Raw genomic sequence first — 17509 nt, forward strand, 5'->3', positions numbered from 1 at the left:
TCCATCCACGTAATTGTAAATGGTTAAGATTTCATTTCTTTTGATGCCTGAGTAGTATTCCACTGTGTATATATATCTTCCTTATCCGTTCATCTGCCAATGGACATCTGGGCACTTTCCATAGCTGGGCTATTGTGGTCATTGCTGCTGTAAACACGGGGGTGCCCCTTCGTATTACTACCTACAGTACCTACCTACTATCTTTGGGGTAAATCCCTAGTAGTGCAATTGCTGAGTTGTAGGGTAGCTCAGTTTTCAGCTTTTTGAGGAAACTTCATACTGTTTTCCAGAGTGGCCACACCAGCTTGCATTCCCACCAACAGTGTCAGAGGGTTCCCCTTTCTTTGCATCCTCCCCAACATTCGTTGTTTCCTGTCTTGTTAATTTTAGCCATTCTGGCTGGTGTGAGGTGCTAGCTCATTGTAATTTTCATTTGTATTTCCCTGATGCCCAGTGATGTTGAACATTTTTTCATGTGTCTGTTGGCGATTTGCATGTCTTCTTTGAAGAAATGGGTGTTCATGTTTTCTGCCCATTTCTTGATTGGATTATTTGTTCTTTGGCTGTTGAGTTTGCTAAGTTCTCTATAGATTTTGGATCCTAGCCCTTTATCTGATAAGACATTTGCAAATATCTTCTTCCCATTCTGTCAGTTGTCTTTTGGTTTTGTTGACTGTTTTGTTTGCTATTCGAAAACTTTTTATTTTGACGAAGTCCCAATAGTTCATTTTTGCCTTTGTTTCCCTTGTCTTTGGAGACCTGTCTAGTAATAAGCTGCTGTGGCTAAGGTCACAAACGTTGCTGCCTGTCTTCTCCTTCAGGATATTGATGGATTCCATCTCCCATTTATGCCTTTAATCCATTTTGAGTCTATTTTTTGTGTGTCATGTGAGGAAAGGGTCCAGTTTCATTCTTCTGCATGTGGCTGTCCAATTTTCTCAACCCCATTTGTTGAAAATATTGTCTTTTTTACCATTGGGTATTCTTTCCTGCTTTGTCAAAGATCAGTTGACCATAGAGCTGAGGGTGCATTTTCAGAATCTCTATTCTGTTCCATTGATCTATGTTTTTGTGCTCATACCGTACTGTTTTGATGCTTACAGGTTTGTAATAGAGCTTGAAGTCCAGAATTGTGATGCCACCAGTTTTGGTTGTCTTTTTCAACATTCTTTTGGCTACTCAGGGTCTTTTCTGGTTCCATACAAATTCTAGGATTATTTATTCCAGCTGTGTGAAATAAATTGATGGTATTTTGATAGGGATTGCACTGAATGTACAGATTGCTCTAGACAGCATAGACATTTTAACAACACTTGTTCTTCCAATCCATGAGCATGGAATGTTTTTCCATTTCTTTGTGTCTTCTTCAATCACTTTCATGAGTGCTCTGTAGTTTTCTGAGATCAGATCTGTTGCCTCTTTGATTAGGTTTATTCCAAGGTATCTTATGGTTTTGGGTGCAATTGTAAACGGGATCAACTCCTTAATTTCTCCTCTGTCTCATGTTTGTGTATAGAAATACACCTGATTTCTGTGCATTGGTTTTATATCCTGCCTGCTTTGCTGAATTCTTGTGTGAGTTCTAGCCATTTTGGGGTGGAATCTTTTGGGTTTTCCACAGAGTATCATGTCATCTGCCAAGAGTAAGAGTTTGACTTCTTTATGCCAATTTGGGTGCCTTTTCTTTCTTTTTGTTGTCTGATGACTGAGGCTAGGATTGCTAGTACTATGTTGAACAACAGTGGTGAGAGTGGACATCCCTCATGTGTTCCTGACCTTAGGAGAAAAGCTCTCAGTTTTTCCTCATTGAGAATGATATTCATGGTCAGAATTTCATAAATGGCTTTTATCATATTGAAGTGTGTTCTCTCTATCTGTGAGGGATTGTAATCAAGAAAGGATAATGTACTTTGTCAAATGCTTTTTCTGCATCTGTTGAGAGGATCATATGGTCCTTGTTCTTCCTTTTATTAATGTAGTGTATCACATTGATTGATCTGCAGATGTTGAACCACCCTTTTAGCCCAGGAAAAAATTACATTTGGTTGTGATGAATAATCCTCTTAATGTACTGTTGGATCCTATTGGCTAGTGTCTTAGGGAGAATTTTTCCATCCATGTTCATCAGGGATATTGGTTTGTAATTCTCCTTTTTTGGGGTTGCATTTAACTGTAGATAATAGGTCAATAAGGGAATTGTCACAGAACTCCAAAGAATGCAGTACAGAATAAGTGATGAAAGATACATTGGAAGATAACTATAAAAATTGATCAATAAACCTTAGGGAAAAGTCCGGACATCCAGCTATTTAATTAAAGATGTTATAAAATTTATTGATATAGCTGTTTGACTTAATGGAAACTTCCACATAGAATCTATATATAAAAGTAATGAAGTGCATGACAAGTGGCAAATACGAAATAAAATTGTCAAAGTAGGGTATTATCTCAGCAGTTGGTGTTGATTTACATCTATTGATTATCTTGGCTGACACCCAATATTATTATAAGTGAAAGACTAATAACCCTATTTAATCAAGCAAAGAGAAAGAGTAATTTATTATATAATATCAAACCAGTATATTTTCACAGTAGAATAAACACAATCCGGGAAGTGAAGAAAATAACTCATTGTTTTAGGCACATGGCTAGTAGCGAGACTAATCAATGGATCAATCAACTATACTTATTAGGGCCTGCTATGGGCTAGACACTTCTATTAAATGCAGAGGACATAAAGACAGACAGACATGGTCCCAGATCTCAAATATCAGTTATGTGATCTCAAATACCAGTCTTTTGGTATCTAATCTAGAGCTAAGCTGATTTTTAAGTAGCTCATGAGTAGTAGCACAAAAACAGATGATGCACAATCCTTTAAGAGAAATTTTTAAAAAATCTCTCAGTGATATTAGTAACCTTGTTATTTTTCATATAAATCTTTATGCATTTTAACAAATATTAAGGAATTAAAATTTATAAAATTGATTTTGGTTAATTAAATGTCAAATCTGTGAGTGTAAAATTTGATTTGGTTAAGGCTCATCTTTTATAGATATGTACCTATTTAAAAGTAAAATGTTATCTTGAGATGAGTCATCTCTATATTCAACAGATCATATATATAGCATATTAAATAATTTTAAAAAGTCATTCTTGACTTTATTCAATCAGCTTAGTTTTGTTAACACTAAAGTGGCTAAAAGATATGAGGGAACTAGTGATCACGTGGGTATCAAAATGATAAATGTGATTCTGTTTAGTGTAATTAGCTATGCTTCTCTTGACATTGCCTGTATAGTGGTATAATTTACAAGTATTGTGAGAGGTTACTTTTATGGGTAAATCCCCATTTCTCTGTGATAATGACATGTAAGTTGATAACCAGCTTTATGTAAATGCAGCCTTACAAAATACTTCCATGCCAGAAACATGCTCAGGAGATTTAGAATATTTAGAAAATATTTTCAGGATTGACTTAATAGTTACTGATTCTGTTTTGCTTAGCTTTCAGGAAACATTAGGAGGATTTTTCTTAATGAAGTTTTATATATACAACAAAGGGTAACAATTCAAGCTAAGTGACACAGAACATGTTTGTCCATCCTTATGGAACCTATTTTAGGTAAACATCAGAATTCTATATTTAGGTGAAGGTCCAATCATGTATGCCAGATAAACAAGTATTACAGATTTCCCAAGAGTGAGTACACAATACAATAAACTGAACACAAGAACTATAGGGAGGAAGCATAAATTCTCTTTTTTATCAATCATAATTCTTTAAAATCTAACAATGTCTGCAGGTCCCCATATGAAAATCCATGATATTTATACTAGTAGGGCACAGAATTGTAGTAGAAAGCTTTGGCTGCTTAGCATGACAGTGCAGGTAACTTTTAGTATTTTAAAATTTATTAATTTATATTTATGCAAAACATATCACTAATATTCCATCCACATTTGATTCACTCTTAACATGTACATTAAAAATTGCAACATTAAAAATCAATAACATTTTGATTCACTTTTTACATGTGCATTAAAATTAGAGCAGTACCAAATGGATACACATGTGACACCACTGGGCATTTATGTCAAAAAAAGTATACTCTTCCACTTTGAAATAGACACTTTTTAAATATATATTTAAATAGGCAAATGAGACCACTTGCCTATGCTCCTGAATCTTGAATAATGTGGAATTTTAGGGCTCAGGATCATAACCATATCCAGCGATAAATAGAGAGCTTTAGCTGGCCTGCTACTGAAAGACTGAATGTATTTACACTTTGAAGTTTAGTCTGGAAAAAACACATTATTCCCGATTCCCTGACTAGAGAGGGAAAAATGGAACCTTGAGTATAATTTTTCAAACATCCAAACTCTTTTCCATGATCTTTCTGGTTAAGGCTTTGGCTTTACAAAGCTACCATAAATGGTTTCTTGGTAACAGGAAACAATTTAGATGAGGAAAAGAGACTGGTTAAGGCAGCATCAGTATTCTAATGGTAATGAACCATTATTCTCCTCCAATAGATAATAGATTTGAGTGTTTTGTTTTCTCAGTGATTAGAGAACGTGTCCTCTTAATCCTCTTCCAATAACATCTGGGGACACCGACAAAAAGGGAAACATGTTCTTACATATAAGAGTATAACCATGAATACTCATGGTGACATCTATGCCTGAGAGATATTTACCAGACTTAAAATTATGAGAAATTATAGCTGTTGACTTACCACTTAAAGTAGCTTACATATCTTAAGACAGCCTGCTATTCTTAAAGGTAAAGTGGCTTAATCATTAGAAAATCATCAGTAATGAACATATGAAGCAGTAAAATCTTGGAAAACAAAATAAAAAAGAAATATCAACATAGGAAATACAATATTCATTGGTAAAGTGACATTGTAAATAAAACAAAAATTTTACACAAAAGTGTAAAAATTAAGATGCCACTTTCTGAAGGTCAAGCTGATGATCCATTAAGTAGGTTATAACTGCATTATTTTAAATCCCTGTATTGTTTAAAGAGATCCCTTCACATGTCTGCACGAACAAAAGAAGCGAAAACTCCATCTTCCCTAGCCAAGAGGCTTTCTGGAGTGTCATATTCTAAAATATTTCCTCGCTTCATCACAATAACCAGGTCTGCCGTCAGAATAGTGTGGACCCGATGCTGTGAGTGAAAAAAAATACACATATTTATTACAAATTTCAGGGCTTGAACCAAAGCAATGGAATATGCATATCTCACCAGTTATTTATCTTGGGGTACTAGGGGGTACTAGAAGCACAGCCTCTTTTTCTGTCTTATTTAACACACCATTATTTACATACTTTTAAATACTGGTGAGTGTGTGTGACTGGGTCTTGGATGGGCTGTGTTAAATTCAGTGTAGCTAATATAGTAGTTTCAACACATTCATGGAAGTGTAAGGAGGCTAATTTTGTTTGTCAAATAATTAAATGATAAGAACAATTGTGAACCAGTTGCGTTATAGTTTAGACTAAAATCATCTCTTGTGTAGAGTCAACTCATTTGTGGGCTAACACACAATTTGAAGAGCCCTGGAAGGTGGTTCAATTCTGGAAACACAATATGGGAAAGTCCATTCTGGCATGCAGTATTAGAATGGATTATCCAGGACTTTACACATGCTGTCTTTCGAGATCATTGCCACACACTTGTCCTCTCTTTTCACCTAGTACCCTTTGGAGAGAAGCTTTGGGATTAGTAATTAATAATAATAAAAGCTAGCACTTACTGAGTTTAAACTATACATTAAGTGCTTCACACACATACTTGTTAATCATCAAAACATTCCTCAAATATGAGTGTTTTCAATGTGTGAGATCATTGTGGCTCATAGAGATAAAGCAAAATCAAGAGATCACATAGATAATAAAAGCAGCAAAACCAGAATCAAAATCAGACTTATTGACTTCAAAGCATGAGACATTTCTGCCTTGCAAATTGTTTCATAGGGAGTATCTGCTATCTTTGAGGACTTTTTCCACCAGCTATTTTTAGCGTTATGACTTAGAACATAGGCTTTGAGGTTAGACTGGGCTTGTTTTTTGCTTTCCGCACCTGTTTGGCTGTACAATCCTGATCAACAAACATAACTTTTATATGCCTCAATTCCACATGTATAAAATGATGGTAATAACAGTACCTGCCTCACAGAATGGTGGTGAGGATCAAATGAGATAATCCATTAAAAAAATTCAGCAGCTTGTCTGACACATACAAGCACATACTAAATGTCAGCTACTATTATTTTTTATTTTTAAAATTTATAAGGGAAAAATCTGTGCCATGGGTCTTTTTACTTCTCTTGGTAAGATACATGCTATGCAGTAGAAATATTATGTGAACGACAAATGTGAGACACATGTATTTTAAAATTTGTTAAAAGACACATTTTTCAAGGCACAAATAAACAGGTGAAATCTAGAAATCTATGTGAAGTTGTATGAAATCCAGTTGATTTTTTTTGAAGGAAGCTCCATATTTCATGTGGGGCTTAAACTCATGACCCTGAGGATCAAGAGTCGCATGTTCTAACAACTGAGCCAGCCAGGCATCCCATGAACTCCATTTTAATAATATATTTTAATCCAATATATTCAAGACATTTTATTGGATAACCAAAATAAAAACTATTAATGGTATCTTTTACATGTTTCTATTAGTACTAAGTCTTTGAAGGCCAGTGTGTATTTCACACTTACAACATGTCTTAAGCTGGACTACCCATATTTCAAGTGCTCAGTAGCCACATGTGGTTCTGGGTTACCATACTGAACCTGGACTATGCAGGTCAAAACATGAGCATGCTGATGCCAAACTCAGAAATATCATCTGCTTATCAGATACACAGTTTTCCAAAATGCCTTCTCCTAACAACTCTGAGTCCAACCTAAAGCCATCCCCAGGGCAAAGACCTATCTTCTGCCCTGGGCCCTTAAATGGGGTAATCTCAATGCTTATGCTTTCAGAGAAGCAAAAAGTCACGGTTTGGACAACTAGAGGAGAAAAGAAAGATAGATAGGGAGGATAATAAAGATGCCAAATCAGAACATGTACCACTATTTCCAACATCCATAGACAAACCTATCATTCACTGAATATTAGTAATTAAGAATATATATTTAGGAATTACTAAAATTTGCAGGATACTGTTTATTTATGTTTGAGAGAAGGCCGGAGTCACTAGTATACCCATGCATTTAGAAAAAAATAAACTTAAGGTTAATGAACTGGGTATTTTCCTTCCAAAAAAGATTAAGCCTTCAAAAACCATATCACAGATGCTAAAAAAAGAATTTGGCTCTAAATACATAAATAGAATGATATAAACATTGCCTTATTATGCTAAAATAATGGTTATTCAAGAAATAAAAATAAAAACATGGAAAAATCTTGGCCAATAGAAATAAATATATGTGATGCTCATTTCATTAATCCAAATTCTTTTTTGCTTGAGAAAGTGTGGTTTCAATTATAAGAGCAATGATGCAATTTTCAAAATGCTCTAGAGAAATTAATCTAATCAAGAGTGATGAATAAATCACTTCCATAAATAAATGCCGTGCGCTATTTTGGTGCATGAAGGCTTCTTACTTTTAGAAGCCAGAGAAAGTTATCTTTTGAAGTTCTTTCACAATTTTCAGTTGTAATTAACAAAATTAACATAACAACTTTAAGCAGGGAAGAAAAATTAGTTACTGTTTAACAGAGGTAAAAATCATTCTACTAGAGTTCTATCACAGGTTGCTGGTGTTTTCTCTGTGCAAAGCCTGGGAAGAGGAGTTGGTCCCATGGTAATTCATCCTACCCATGGCCTTCTGTGTTCCAATGGGGAGGTATCTTAGGGGCCACCTCCTCATTAGTGGTCTTGAAGAATGAGTGAAAGATACAGAAGTCTATAGAAAAGTATTCAGTCAATGTAGGCAGACAAGAAAGAGAACCTAATTGTTTGATTAAAGATACAAATTATGCTCAAATCATCTTCCATAAACTAAATGGGGCCAAAAAAAAAAAAAAAAAAAACCTAAATGGGGCCAGTCAACAATACCATGCTTCATGCAGAAGAGAGAAAACTAGTCTTTTGAGTAGGCAAGGGTCTGCTTCCCTCCTTTTACTTGCTCGTTTAAGGACAACAGGAACTTCTCCTCCCCCCGCTGCCCCTACCCAAATATCTCCCTACCTTCTCCAGTGAGAAAATTCTGGAAATTTTAGAGAACTGTTTTTCAAGATAGCCAATTCTCTCATCTATTAAACCATTCACACTCTAGTATGAATGACTCAATCAGGTAACTCTCCTCCAGGACAGAGTTCATTGGGAAAGTGAGAGAAAAGTGGCTTTTTCTTTCCTTAGGCCTAGTGTATGGAAGGTGGGCCCTGATGGGAGTCATTTTCTGCCACTTTAAACAAGTGCACTTCAAGGAGTGCTCTTTCTCCATGCATCATTCCACAAAAATGGAAGCATCAGCAAACACTCCATACATAGCTTCTAGTATTCAACAGTTAGGCCTAAATAATTCTGTAAGTTAAAAACTGCGATCTTCAGGGCAGGTAAGGAACATGCACAGTATTTTTAAGGACACTTACAACCTATTCCCGAGGAATAGTGAAATTGGTCCTTAGGACAGAGGTAAATCTGATTCTCTTGCATTTACATATTAGAAAATTATACGTGTGCCTCATTCAGTATCGAACATAACTGAAGCAGGTGGTTGAGCCGATTGATGTGAGAATGCTCTGTAGGTAGTTCCCTCACCACACACCATCCCCACTTTAATCACTGTGTTAGCCCTGCCTGACTGAGGGGATTCCCCTAAGATAACTACCAGAGAATGGGATAGTTGGCAGAGTAGCTGATGACGGTCTACTTGTTGGTCATCACCAAAGTGGAAAAGAGGCCATTCTTGTGGGCGAGCAAGTTTGGAACAGTGTCACACTCCACTAAAATACCCTCAGAGAAGACTAAAACAAGACCTGCATCCAAAATAGAAGAGACACGGTGCTGGAGAGAAAAGAGAAATGGAAAGACAAGAATCAGCAAGAGGGAAAATGTCCAGGTGATTCATTTAAAAAAGTTCTTGTGAAACATTAAGCCTAACTGTGAGCAAGAATCCATCCATCTGCAAAGAGGAAGAAGAAAATCATGGCCTACTTTAAGTCAGCTATTACAAATACAAAGATTTGGGCAATTCTTCAATTTGATTGGTGCTCGGAGACAGCATCTGCCTCAGCTGTGATTTATCTCATAAAGCCTTCCTTTTTTAGATAGTTAAGTGAATAGAAACCGAAATTCAGTGTACGCAGTAGCAGAACTGGCAGTCCTGTTGAAGAATTTTGCTTCTGAAACTGCTCATCAGATGATTTGATTATTGAAACGCGAATTATCCTATATGAACTACCATCTGTATCTAGTGAAAAAACACAGGCATTCCTGCTGGAATCCTTAGAGCTAGGATAACCCATCATTGTAAATTAGGAGAGCTAGTTTGGGGATAGTTTGGGGAAAAAAACAGTTTGGGGGAAGAAAAGATAATATAAAGGCTTTCAGAGCATAGCTGTGTTGTTTTGTACAGATAAAGAAGCACTGGCAGAGAAATATATAATTCAACATATGGATATCTGAATTGCTCCAAAATAAAGATTATTTAATCTTGGAACAAAAACCAAAGAGGAATAAATCAGCCCCATCTCCAATACTTACAGCTATTGTAACAACGGTGCGGTCTGCAAAAGCCGTCATTACCACTTTCTGCAAAATGTTTTCCTGCCGAAAAATAAATTAATTAAGTCTGAATTTTCTCTGGACTCCATTCTCTCGCCATACTATTTTGTCCTTGAGAGTAAAGTACCCCATCCCCAGGCCCAATCCCTTCAGAGAACTCCCAGCTCCTGCCTTCTGTGTAGGTGCAACAGGGAGTAGTCCCTGAAGAAAGCTTCTGCTGGGTTCTGTACACATCTTCAAAAGGCAAATAAAACTCAGTGATAATAATGACTGATAGATTTGGTACCAGGGAACTGAAAGGGGAAAATGAAATTAAATGGGCATGGAAATGCTCACTTGAGTTATGTCACAAATAGTAATGAATAAAACCCTAAGATGGTGTTAACTTTTGGGTCAGAAAAGGAAAAAAATAAAATACATGCTCCAACTTTGGATTTTGACTCATAAAAGAACCATCCAGGCAAAAACCATTTTTATTTCCACCACAAAATGTTACCATTATATTTTGAAAGATATTCTGGGTAAAGATTTTCTCTCTCTCCTAGAGAAAAACTTGATTCCTAAGTCTGAATTCCTGTCAAATGGCCCATTGCCAATTAATTCATTCTCCCTTTCTCTCTCATCTCTACTGAGGCTATATTATAATAAGCCCAATATTCTAAGTCCTTAGCAATTAATACTAATTTTGATGTAGTTATGCTTATTTAGTGAATTGGCTTAATTAGAAACTATTTTATTGCTTTAAATTCTGTTAACTTTGAGAAGGATATATAGCTTTGTATAACTGATTAGTCTTAATAAAAAGAAATGATGTCAAATTAGCATCTCCATATATAATAGGCTGTTAATACACAAACTGTTTCACCTTTTTTGGATATTTTTTTTACCGAATGTAGAGTGTTCAGCAAGAGAGTATCATGTTTGTGGATTTTTAAAAATTTTTATCCTTTCTGATGCCAAACTTTTAATATCAAGTTAACTTGTATAAGAACAACATTGATTGCTAGTGCATACAGTTTGTGGTTTAATGTGACATTTTCTCCACTCAATCACAGCCTTCTAGACAGATCCTTCTTGGCATATTTAACAGTTTTAAATAACTTCCTTCAAAAGACAGTTTCTGGCTTGCTACCATGAACACACTGAGAAGATCATTATTAATTCTAGTGAATCCTTCTTCTTCAAATTGCTTTAGAAAATAATGATTGATTTTTGGTTAGGAATTTCTATTAAATAGAGATTTAAATACTTCATTTTATAACTTCCATGGCATAAGCCTTGAACATTTGAATACAGTACAGTACTCTCATCAACTGAGCAGTGGAATTTGATTGTTTTAAGCATTTATTAAAAAGTGATGGCAAATTAATTTTATGTACTGGCAGTAGGAACTCCTTTAAAGCTGTCATGTCTCCTTTATTGTGATTCTGAATGTGCTACCATCAGTTGATTAAAGAGATAAATGAGAAGATACTCAAAACAACGGTACTGAGGACTTTGCACCCAGTGGAGAGAAAATACGTTGTAATTTTCATGTGCATTTCTCTAACTCTTCAATTTAAAAAGTGCAGATAATGCACTCACTGTGGCCATGTCAATGGAAGCTGTTGCTTCATCCATGATGAGAATGCTGCTCTTGCGGACAAAAGCTCTAGCAAGGCAAAACAGCTGTCTCTGTCCAACACTGAAGTTCTCCCCACCTTCGGTGACAATTGCATCTACATCAGAGAGAGAAGCAAGATTTCATTAAAATGATACTAACATTTTCCTTGAGCAAAGTAGGGAAAGTAGGAATGTCCTACAAGAGCGTGCTGGATCTCACTGTACTGCTGCAGAGATTTCATATTAGAAACGTGAAGAGGAATTTTACTTTGGAAAAATGAAGATGATCCTGAGCCATCCTAATTTTGACAAAAGGTTGTAAATTACCTCCTTATAGTAGGATATAAAATACTGGTAAGCATTTTGAAGACTGGAAAACCTCAGAGGTTTCTCAGATCAGAAATGACATTCTTGACTCCCATATTCGTTCTCTTTTCATCATATACTATCCCACTGAACTGTAAGCTCCATGTGGTTAAGGACCGGGTTTGTTTTTGTTCATCAGTGTATCCTCAGCACTTGGTATCTGACATAACAGCTGAATAAAACATTGTTGTATAGATAAATGAATGTCACATCCTGTCATTTTCACTTTTTTTTTTTTTTTGGATTCCATCCACATTTCATAAACTGTCCTACTGTGAGTTTAAGATAAATTCTGTTTCCAAAATACCCTTTTATTAGAATTCAAACAGTTTGTAGTAAGGTCCTGGGGGTAAATTTCTATTGATTATATTCTCATTGCATTGAATTCTTAATGATTTTTTAATGGTTGGGTGCTATGCCTTTATTTTCTAATTTTTCATTTACATAATAAATAAGGAGGGTGCTAGAAATGATGAATGTTCTTCACCAGAGTTGGCCTGAACCAGATCTTTTTTCTTTTTTTCTTTTTTTTAGACTTTATTTATTTATTCACGAGAGACACAGAGAGAGAGGCAGAGACACAGGCAGAGGGAGAAGCAGGCTCCATGCAGGGAGCCCGATGCGGAAGTCGATCCCGGAACCCCAGGATCACACCCTGGGTGTGAAGGCAGGCTCTAAACCGCTGAGCCACCCAGGGATCCACAGATATTTTTTTCTTAAATATTTTATTTATTTATTCATGAGAGACACAAAGAGAGGGGCAAATATACAGGCAGAGGGAGAAGCAGGACTCCCTTCTGGGAGCCCGATGTAGGACTCTATCTCAGGATCTCGGAATCATGATCTGAGCCAAAGGCAGATACTCAACCACTGAGTCACCCAGGTGTCCCTGAACCAGATCTTTATCAAACAAGTGATGTAATCTTTATGTAGAGAATGAGCATAAACAACATTCAATTACATAGTGTAAGTATAATCACCTGTTGCATACGCTGTACTATAACCCTTGAACACGGTGCTCATAATTCAAAACAGGTTCATACGTCTTTTGTGTTGAGTGAAGAGGACTAAAAAATCATAATTGCCTGTATTCCCAATTACTAAACACCACAGGAGAAGGGTCGGTATGCATTATCAATTTCTCAAGTAGACTTGCTGGGCTTTCCATGCAAGACATCAAAATTATAATGGGAAAGTTCATCCAGATCCCTGGAATTTCTCTCACAGTTTGACACTGGCAAGGTTAATAAAGCTATCCTTTAAGACATGGTATCTCATTTCTGTTTGTGGGATGCCTTTCCCTTAGGACTTAATTAAAATCACAAAAGGTATTGTTTCTGAGCAGGCCCTCCTTCCCAAATAAACTTGGTGCTATTTTGTGAGGTTTTTTTTTTTTTTTAAATACCAAAACAACACGATCAATATGGCAACTACATGTTATGTATTAAAATTAGAATATCAGCCAACTCTTATCTTTCTGACTGCTTTCTTAAATGAGTTCAGATTTTAAGAGAGCAAAAGCCCAAAATTAGGGATATTCATCATTTTTATGAATTAAAGCCTGCATTGTATACTTTTTGTTGTTTTCTTAATCATGTTCTTTCATTATTCATGTTGTTATTTTATTCTGTCACGAGTTATTTGCCAGAAATTGTCTCTCTCTGGGACTAAATTTATATCAATGATTGTTTGAGTATGTCTTATCCCTTACAAGGGTAGCTAAAAGTGAGATTGCAGCAAGGTCATAGAACATAATATCTTCACAAAATTATGTCACATAAATATAAGGAATAGGTAGGCCCTCCTGTCAACAAAGAAAATGGCTGCCAATGTGGAGAAACTGCCTACTCCTACATGGTATTGATTAGTCTGAACCTAGTAGCCTCTTCAATCCTCTTACGCACTTACTGGGGGGCCAGGGGTCATGTAAATCACATGAGTAGAATGACCACAAGGAAATATTCTGATTCAAATGACCTGTATTACTGGAGCATCTGGGTGGCTCAGTCGGTTAAACGACTGACTCCTGATTTCAGCTCAGGTCATGATCTTAGGATCTTGAGATTACGCTCTGCACTCAGCGTGGAGCCCATTTGAGATTCTATCTCTCCCTCTCCTTCTGCCCCTCTTCCCCCTTACTTGCATTCTCACGGGAATGTGCACTCACTCTCTCTAAAAAAAAATAAAACAAATTTACCTGTACCACTGAAGATGAAAAGACTAAAGAGTTAAATGTACTAACTGGGATATTATGGAATGTTCATATAGAACAGAATTTGTTAGAAGTTTCATTCAATGCAAAATCATTAGATTTTGAAGTGTCCTAATGATCTTTTGGAGGTTATTTTAAATATAAGGGAATTTAACATGCATTATGTGATTCTAGCATAAAATATAGGCAGAGATATATAGAATTAATTGAATACGTAAAAATAAATGTATTGTCTAGAAAATATACCTAGACCTCCAGGTAGGGATTTGACCATATTCTTCAGCTGAGCAATTTCTAGAGCTTCCCAGAGTCTGTCGTCAGTGCATTTACACTCTGGATCTAAATTAAATCTGTAGGGGAAAAAAAATAAGTTGTTTAGTCAATAAATAAAAATAAAGGAATTTTTACATATGTTTGCTTATTGCTGTTCTTTCCTTAAAATATAAGTCATATTTATTTTGATTATTGCTATATCCCTTGTACCTAGAACAGTGCTCAGGATAGAGCAGGCATTCAGTTCATGTTGAGTGAATAAATGAATGACCTTAATGTTATGAAAAATTTTTTCTGATATATAATTAGTAAGATTATATGCAAGATATGACATAATAAAATTCATTATGTGGATTTATCCACTTTCATATTACATTTAATGTAACCTGAATAGTATCTAGCAAAGTGTTTTACAGAACCGACGGTTATATGGGAACATGTAATGTAACCTTAGAAGAACCATGCTGCACCAACCACAATACTGGTCTTCATAATAAATCTAATCAGACATATAAATTCACTATGGCATTGCTAAATAACTGGATACATCTGCAACTTTTAATTAAAGTGGTTTTACAGCTGAATATTGAGTGATCTTACATCTATTTTCTCTCAAGACAAAAGGAAGTGGGAGTACTTCTTTGTAATTAAGGTAGAGGAGGGGAGCAAGAGAGAACAAAGGATTGATGCAATGAGAGACATGACCTGGTGGATAATGCCATAGTGGACTTTGGAGTCAAACTTTATTTAGAATTGTGGTTCTACCACTTACTAAGTGTATAAACTTGGACAAGTTAGAGCTGCTCTTAGGTTCAAAATTCTCATCTGTAAAATGAGGATAATAATATGTACCCTAGAGCAGTGCTTTGAGGACTTATATTTAAAGCAATATATTTAAATATAGAGACAATATATTTAAAGCACTTAGCAGGTAGTAGATACCGATACCGCCATTCTTTTTTTTTCTTTCTGTGGGAAATCATAAACTAGACACAGAGAAGATTGTAGCAGCTTCTTTTTTTTTTAATTTTTAAAAAATTTTTTTAAATTTTTATTTATTTATGATAGTCACACAGAGAGAGAGAGAGGCAGAGACACAGGCAGAGGGAGAAGCAGGCTCCATGCACCGGAAGCCCGACGTGGGATTCGATCCCGGGTCTCCAGGATGGAGCGCCCTGGGCCAAAGGCAGGCGCTAAACCGCTGCGCCACCCAGGGATCCCTGTAGCAGCTTCTTAAAAGCAATTTTGGCTGAAAGAAAAATTGTGAGAGATGAGGGAATCAAGGGATTAACCGAACTCAGTATCTGCTGAGCCCAAGCCAGATGCATAAGTGATAGGCAGGATATCTGTAGGACAGAACACCTTAGAAATGTCTGCCAAGAATCACTGCCCCAAGTACAGAGGAAAAAGTAACTTTTGTGGAGTCAAACTGAAAGAGCAGACCTCCTGGAAAAACATAAAGGACTGGCTTCTGTAGGTTATTTTAGCAACTCTAGGGTTTCCCAAACCAAATTGTTGGCCAGAATATTTCATTTTATCATCCTGATAATGTCATTCACACCCTACCTGAAAAATTGTTCTGAGTAAAACCCTTCTAAGAGCCAAAAGGTAAACCCTGCGACATACGGGTTTCTGTTGAATACATCACCCACCTAATAGAGCCACTGAATAGTATTGGATCCTGCAAAATGATTGAAAGTCTAGAACGTAGTGTGTGCAGTGGTAGTTTTGAAATGTCTATTCCATCAATGACGATCTTTCCTGTGAAACAGAAACAAAAAATTACAGGCATGTAGTAAAATCAAAAGTAAAATAATATTCGTTTACAAGTTGAAAGTACTTTCCTACTTCAGGGTTGTAACTCAGAAGATGAAGCTTTCCATTTAGGTTACAAACATCATTATGCATCTCTAAGAAAAATATACATTTTGGTGATATTGTCTCTTTCTTATATATTTTCTCTTAAATAGATTCTTAGTTCTTATTCAGTTTCCATGGTTCATATAAACCAAAAGTACTTTTTCTCTTTAACAGGTCCTCTTCCTTCCAACATTTCCTAGTTCCCTGCTTTATTTTCCTTCACAAGATATTTTATATGCCTTTACCTATCTTTTGTTATTGTCTCTTTCTCCCAACTAGAATAAAAACTCCTTGAAGACAGTGACTTTTGTCTAAATTATTCACTTTTATTGATTGAACAGTACAGAGTATTGCAAATAAGAAATGAAATTCTATGACATAGATACCAACTTTTAATGAATTTCTCCATAGTGTATTTAGGCTTATTAGAAACCTGTGCAATCTTGATGTCTTTCCCTCAAGTTGATAGGTTATTTTATCATACCATTTTGTGCAAAGATAGTACTGGCATATGAAATGAGCCAGGCAAAGAATGCCAAGTGGAGTCTCTTTTCCAGCTAGATTTAGATGCAAGAGGAGGCAAGGTGATCAGCTCAAATTTTCATTCAGGAACAACACACATTATCTATTAAAACCTGAATAGCTTAATGCTAAACAAGAGAATCAGTCATTGATAGTCACATGGGGCCTGACATCACATTTCTGGATTCATGAGGAAATGGCTAATCTAATACATTCAGTTATAACTATAGATTTGGTTTTTTTAATGAAAAGTGTCAATCAAATTGCCTTTGGATCATGTAACTGACTTCTAATGCAGATCCACTGAAAGTCTGTAAAGCATCTGTGTATTACTACTAGCCGTGGAAGAGCAAGCTGCTAACTCAGCGCCTGATGCCTACTCTGCTCCTGAATCTAAACCCCAAAGAGACTGCAATTACTGTAGATCATCTCTGTTGTTCATTAACTGACCTCTTCATCTCGCAGAGCTGTTGTATAGATTAAATTAAATAATACAAACTGTCAAGTACAATAAAAATGTGAGGTACAATAATCATCGCAATCATTTCAGACAATAATATGAAGCACTTTCTTGAGCTAATGATCAGGCACATTGCTGGAGCCCCTTTTACTCAAGATGGTTTATGTGCTGGCCTATTTATAGTCCACTTGCTAGACTAAATAATGCGTCATATTTCTTCTACAGCAATGATTAAATTATTTCCATGTATCATATTATTAATAATTTTGTGGATGAGTAAATATTTTTGTATACTGTCAACATGTGCTTGGCACTTTGCAGGTTACCACCCCACAAAATGTTCAACATCATTAAACCATGTTATTAAGATGATGGTAAGAGTCATGCGCCTAAATTAATAATGCAGATCACTTACCTCCTTGCATTTTTTTCCTTTGATGGAAATGGATGTTTTTA

At 35.8% G+C, this 17509-nt stretch overlaps 1 protein-coding gene across 10 annotated transcripts in view; it reads right to left on the bottom strand.

Annotated features, from left to right (window-relative positions):
* Positions 1-2308: 2308 nt before the first annotated feature.
* The window catches only part of ABCC9 (ATP binding cassette subfamily C member 9), a 150517-nt gene continuing 135316 nt past the window's right edge, over positions 2309-17509 (bottom strand). For 8 of the 10 annotated variants that reach the window (XM_038577022.1, XM_038577019.1, XM_038577024.1 and 5 more), the window contains 5 exons: positions 15864-15972; positions 14185-14288; positions 11343-11476; positions 9738-9800; positions 2309-5182 (listed from right to left, as the gene is read on the bottom strand). In XM_038577022.1, coding sequence (XP_038432950.1) covers positions 5045-5182; positions 9738-9800; positions 11343-11476; positions 14185-14288; positions 15864-15972 — 548 coding nt within the window. In that variant the 3' untranslated portion in view covers positions 2309-5044. Of the gene's footprint in view, positions 5183-8862; positions 9039-9737; positions 9801-11342; positions 11477-14184; positions 14289-15863; positions 15973-17509 lie in introns of all 10 variants that reach the window. The other 2 variants (XM_038577025.1, XM_038577023.1) reach the window with 1 other exon arrangement.

Source organism: Canis lupus, chromosome 27, assembly GCF_011100685.1.
Source record: "Canis lupus familiaris isolate Mischka breed German Shepherd chromosome 27, alternate assembly UU_Cfam_GSD_1.0, whole genome shotgun sequence".
NCBI classification, from domain to species: Eukaryota; Metazoa; Chordata; class Mammalia; order Carnivora; family Canidae; genus Canis; species Canis lupus.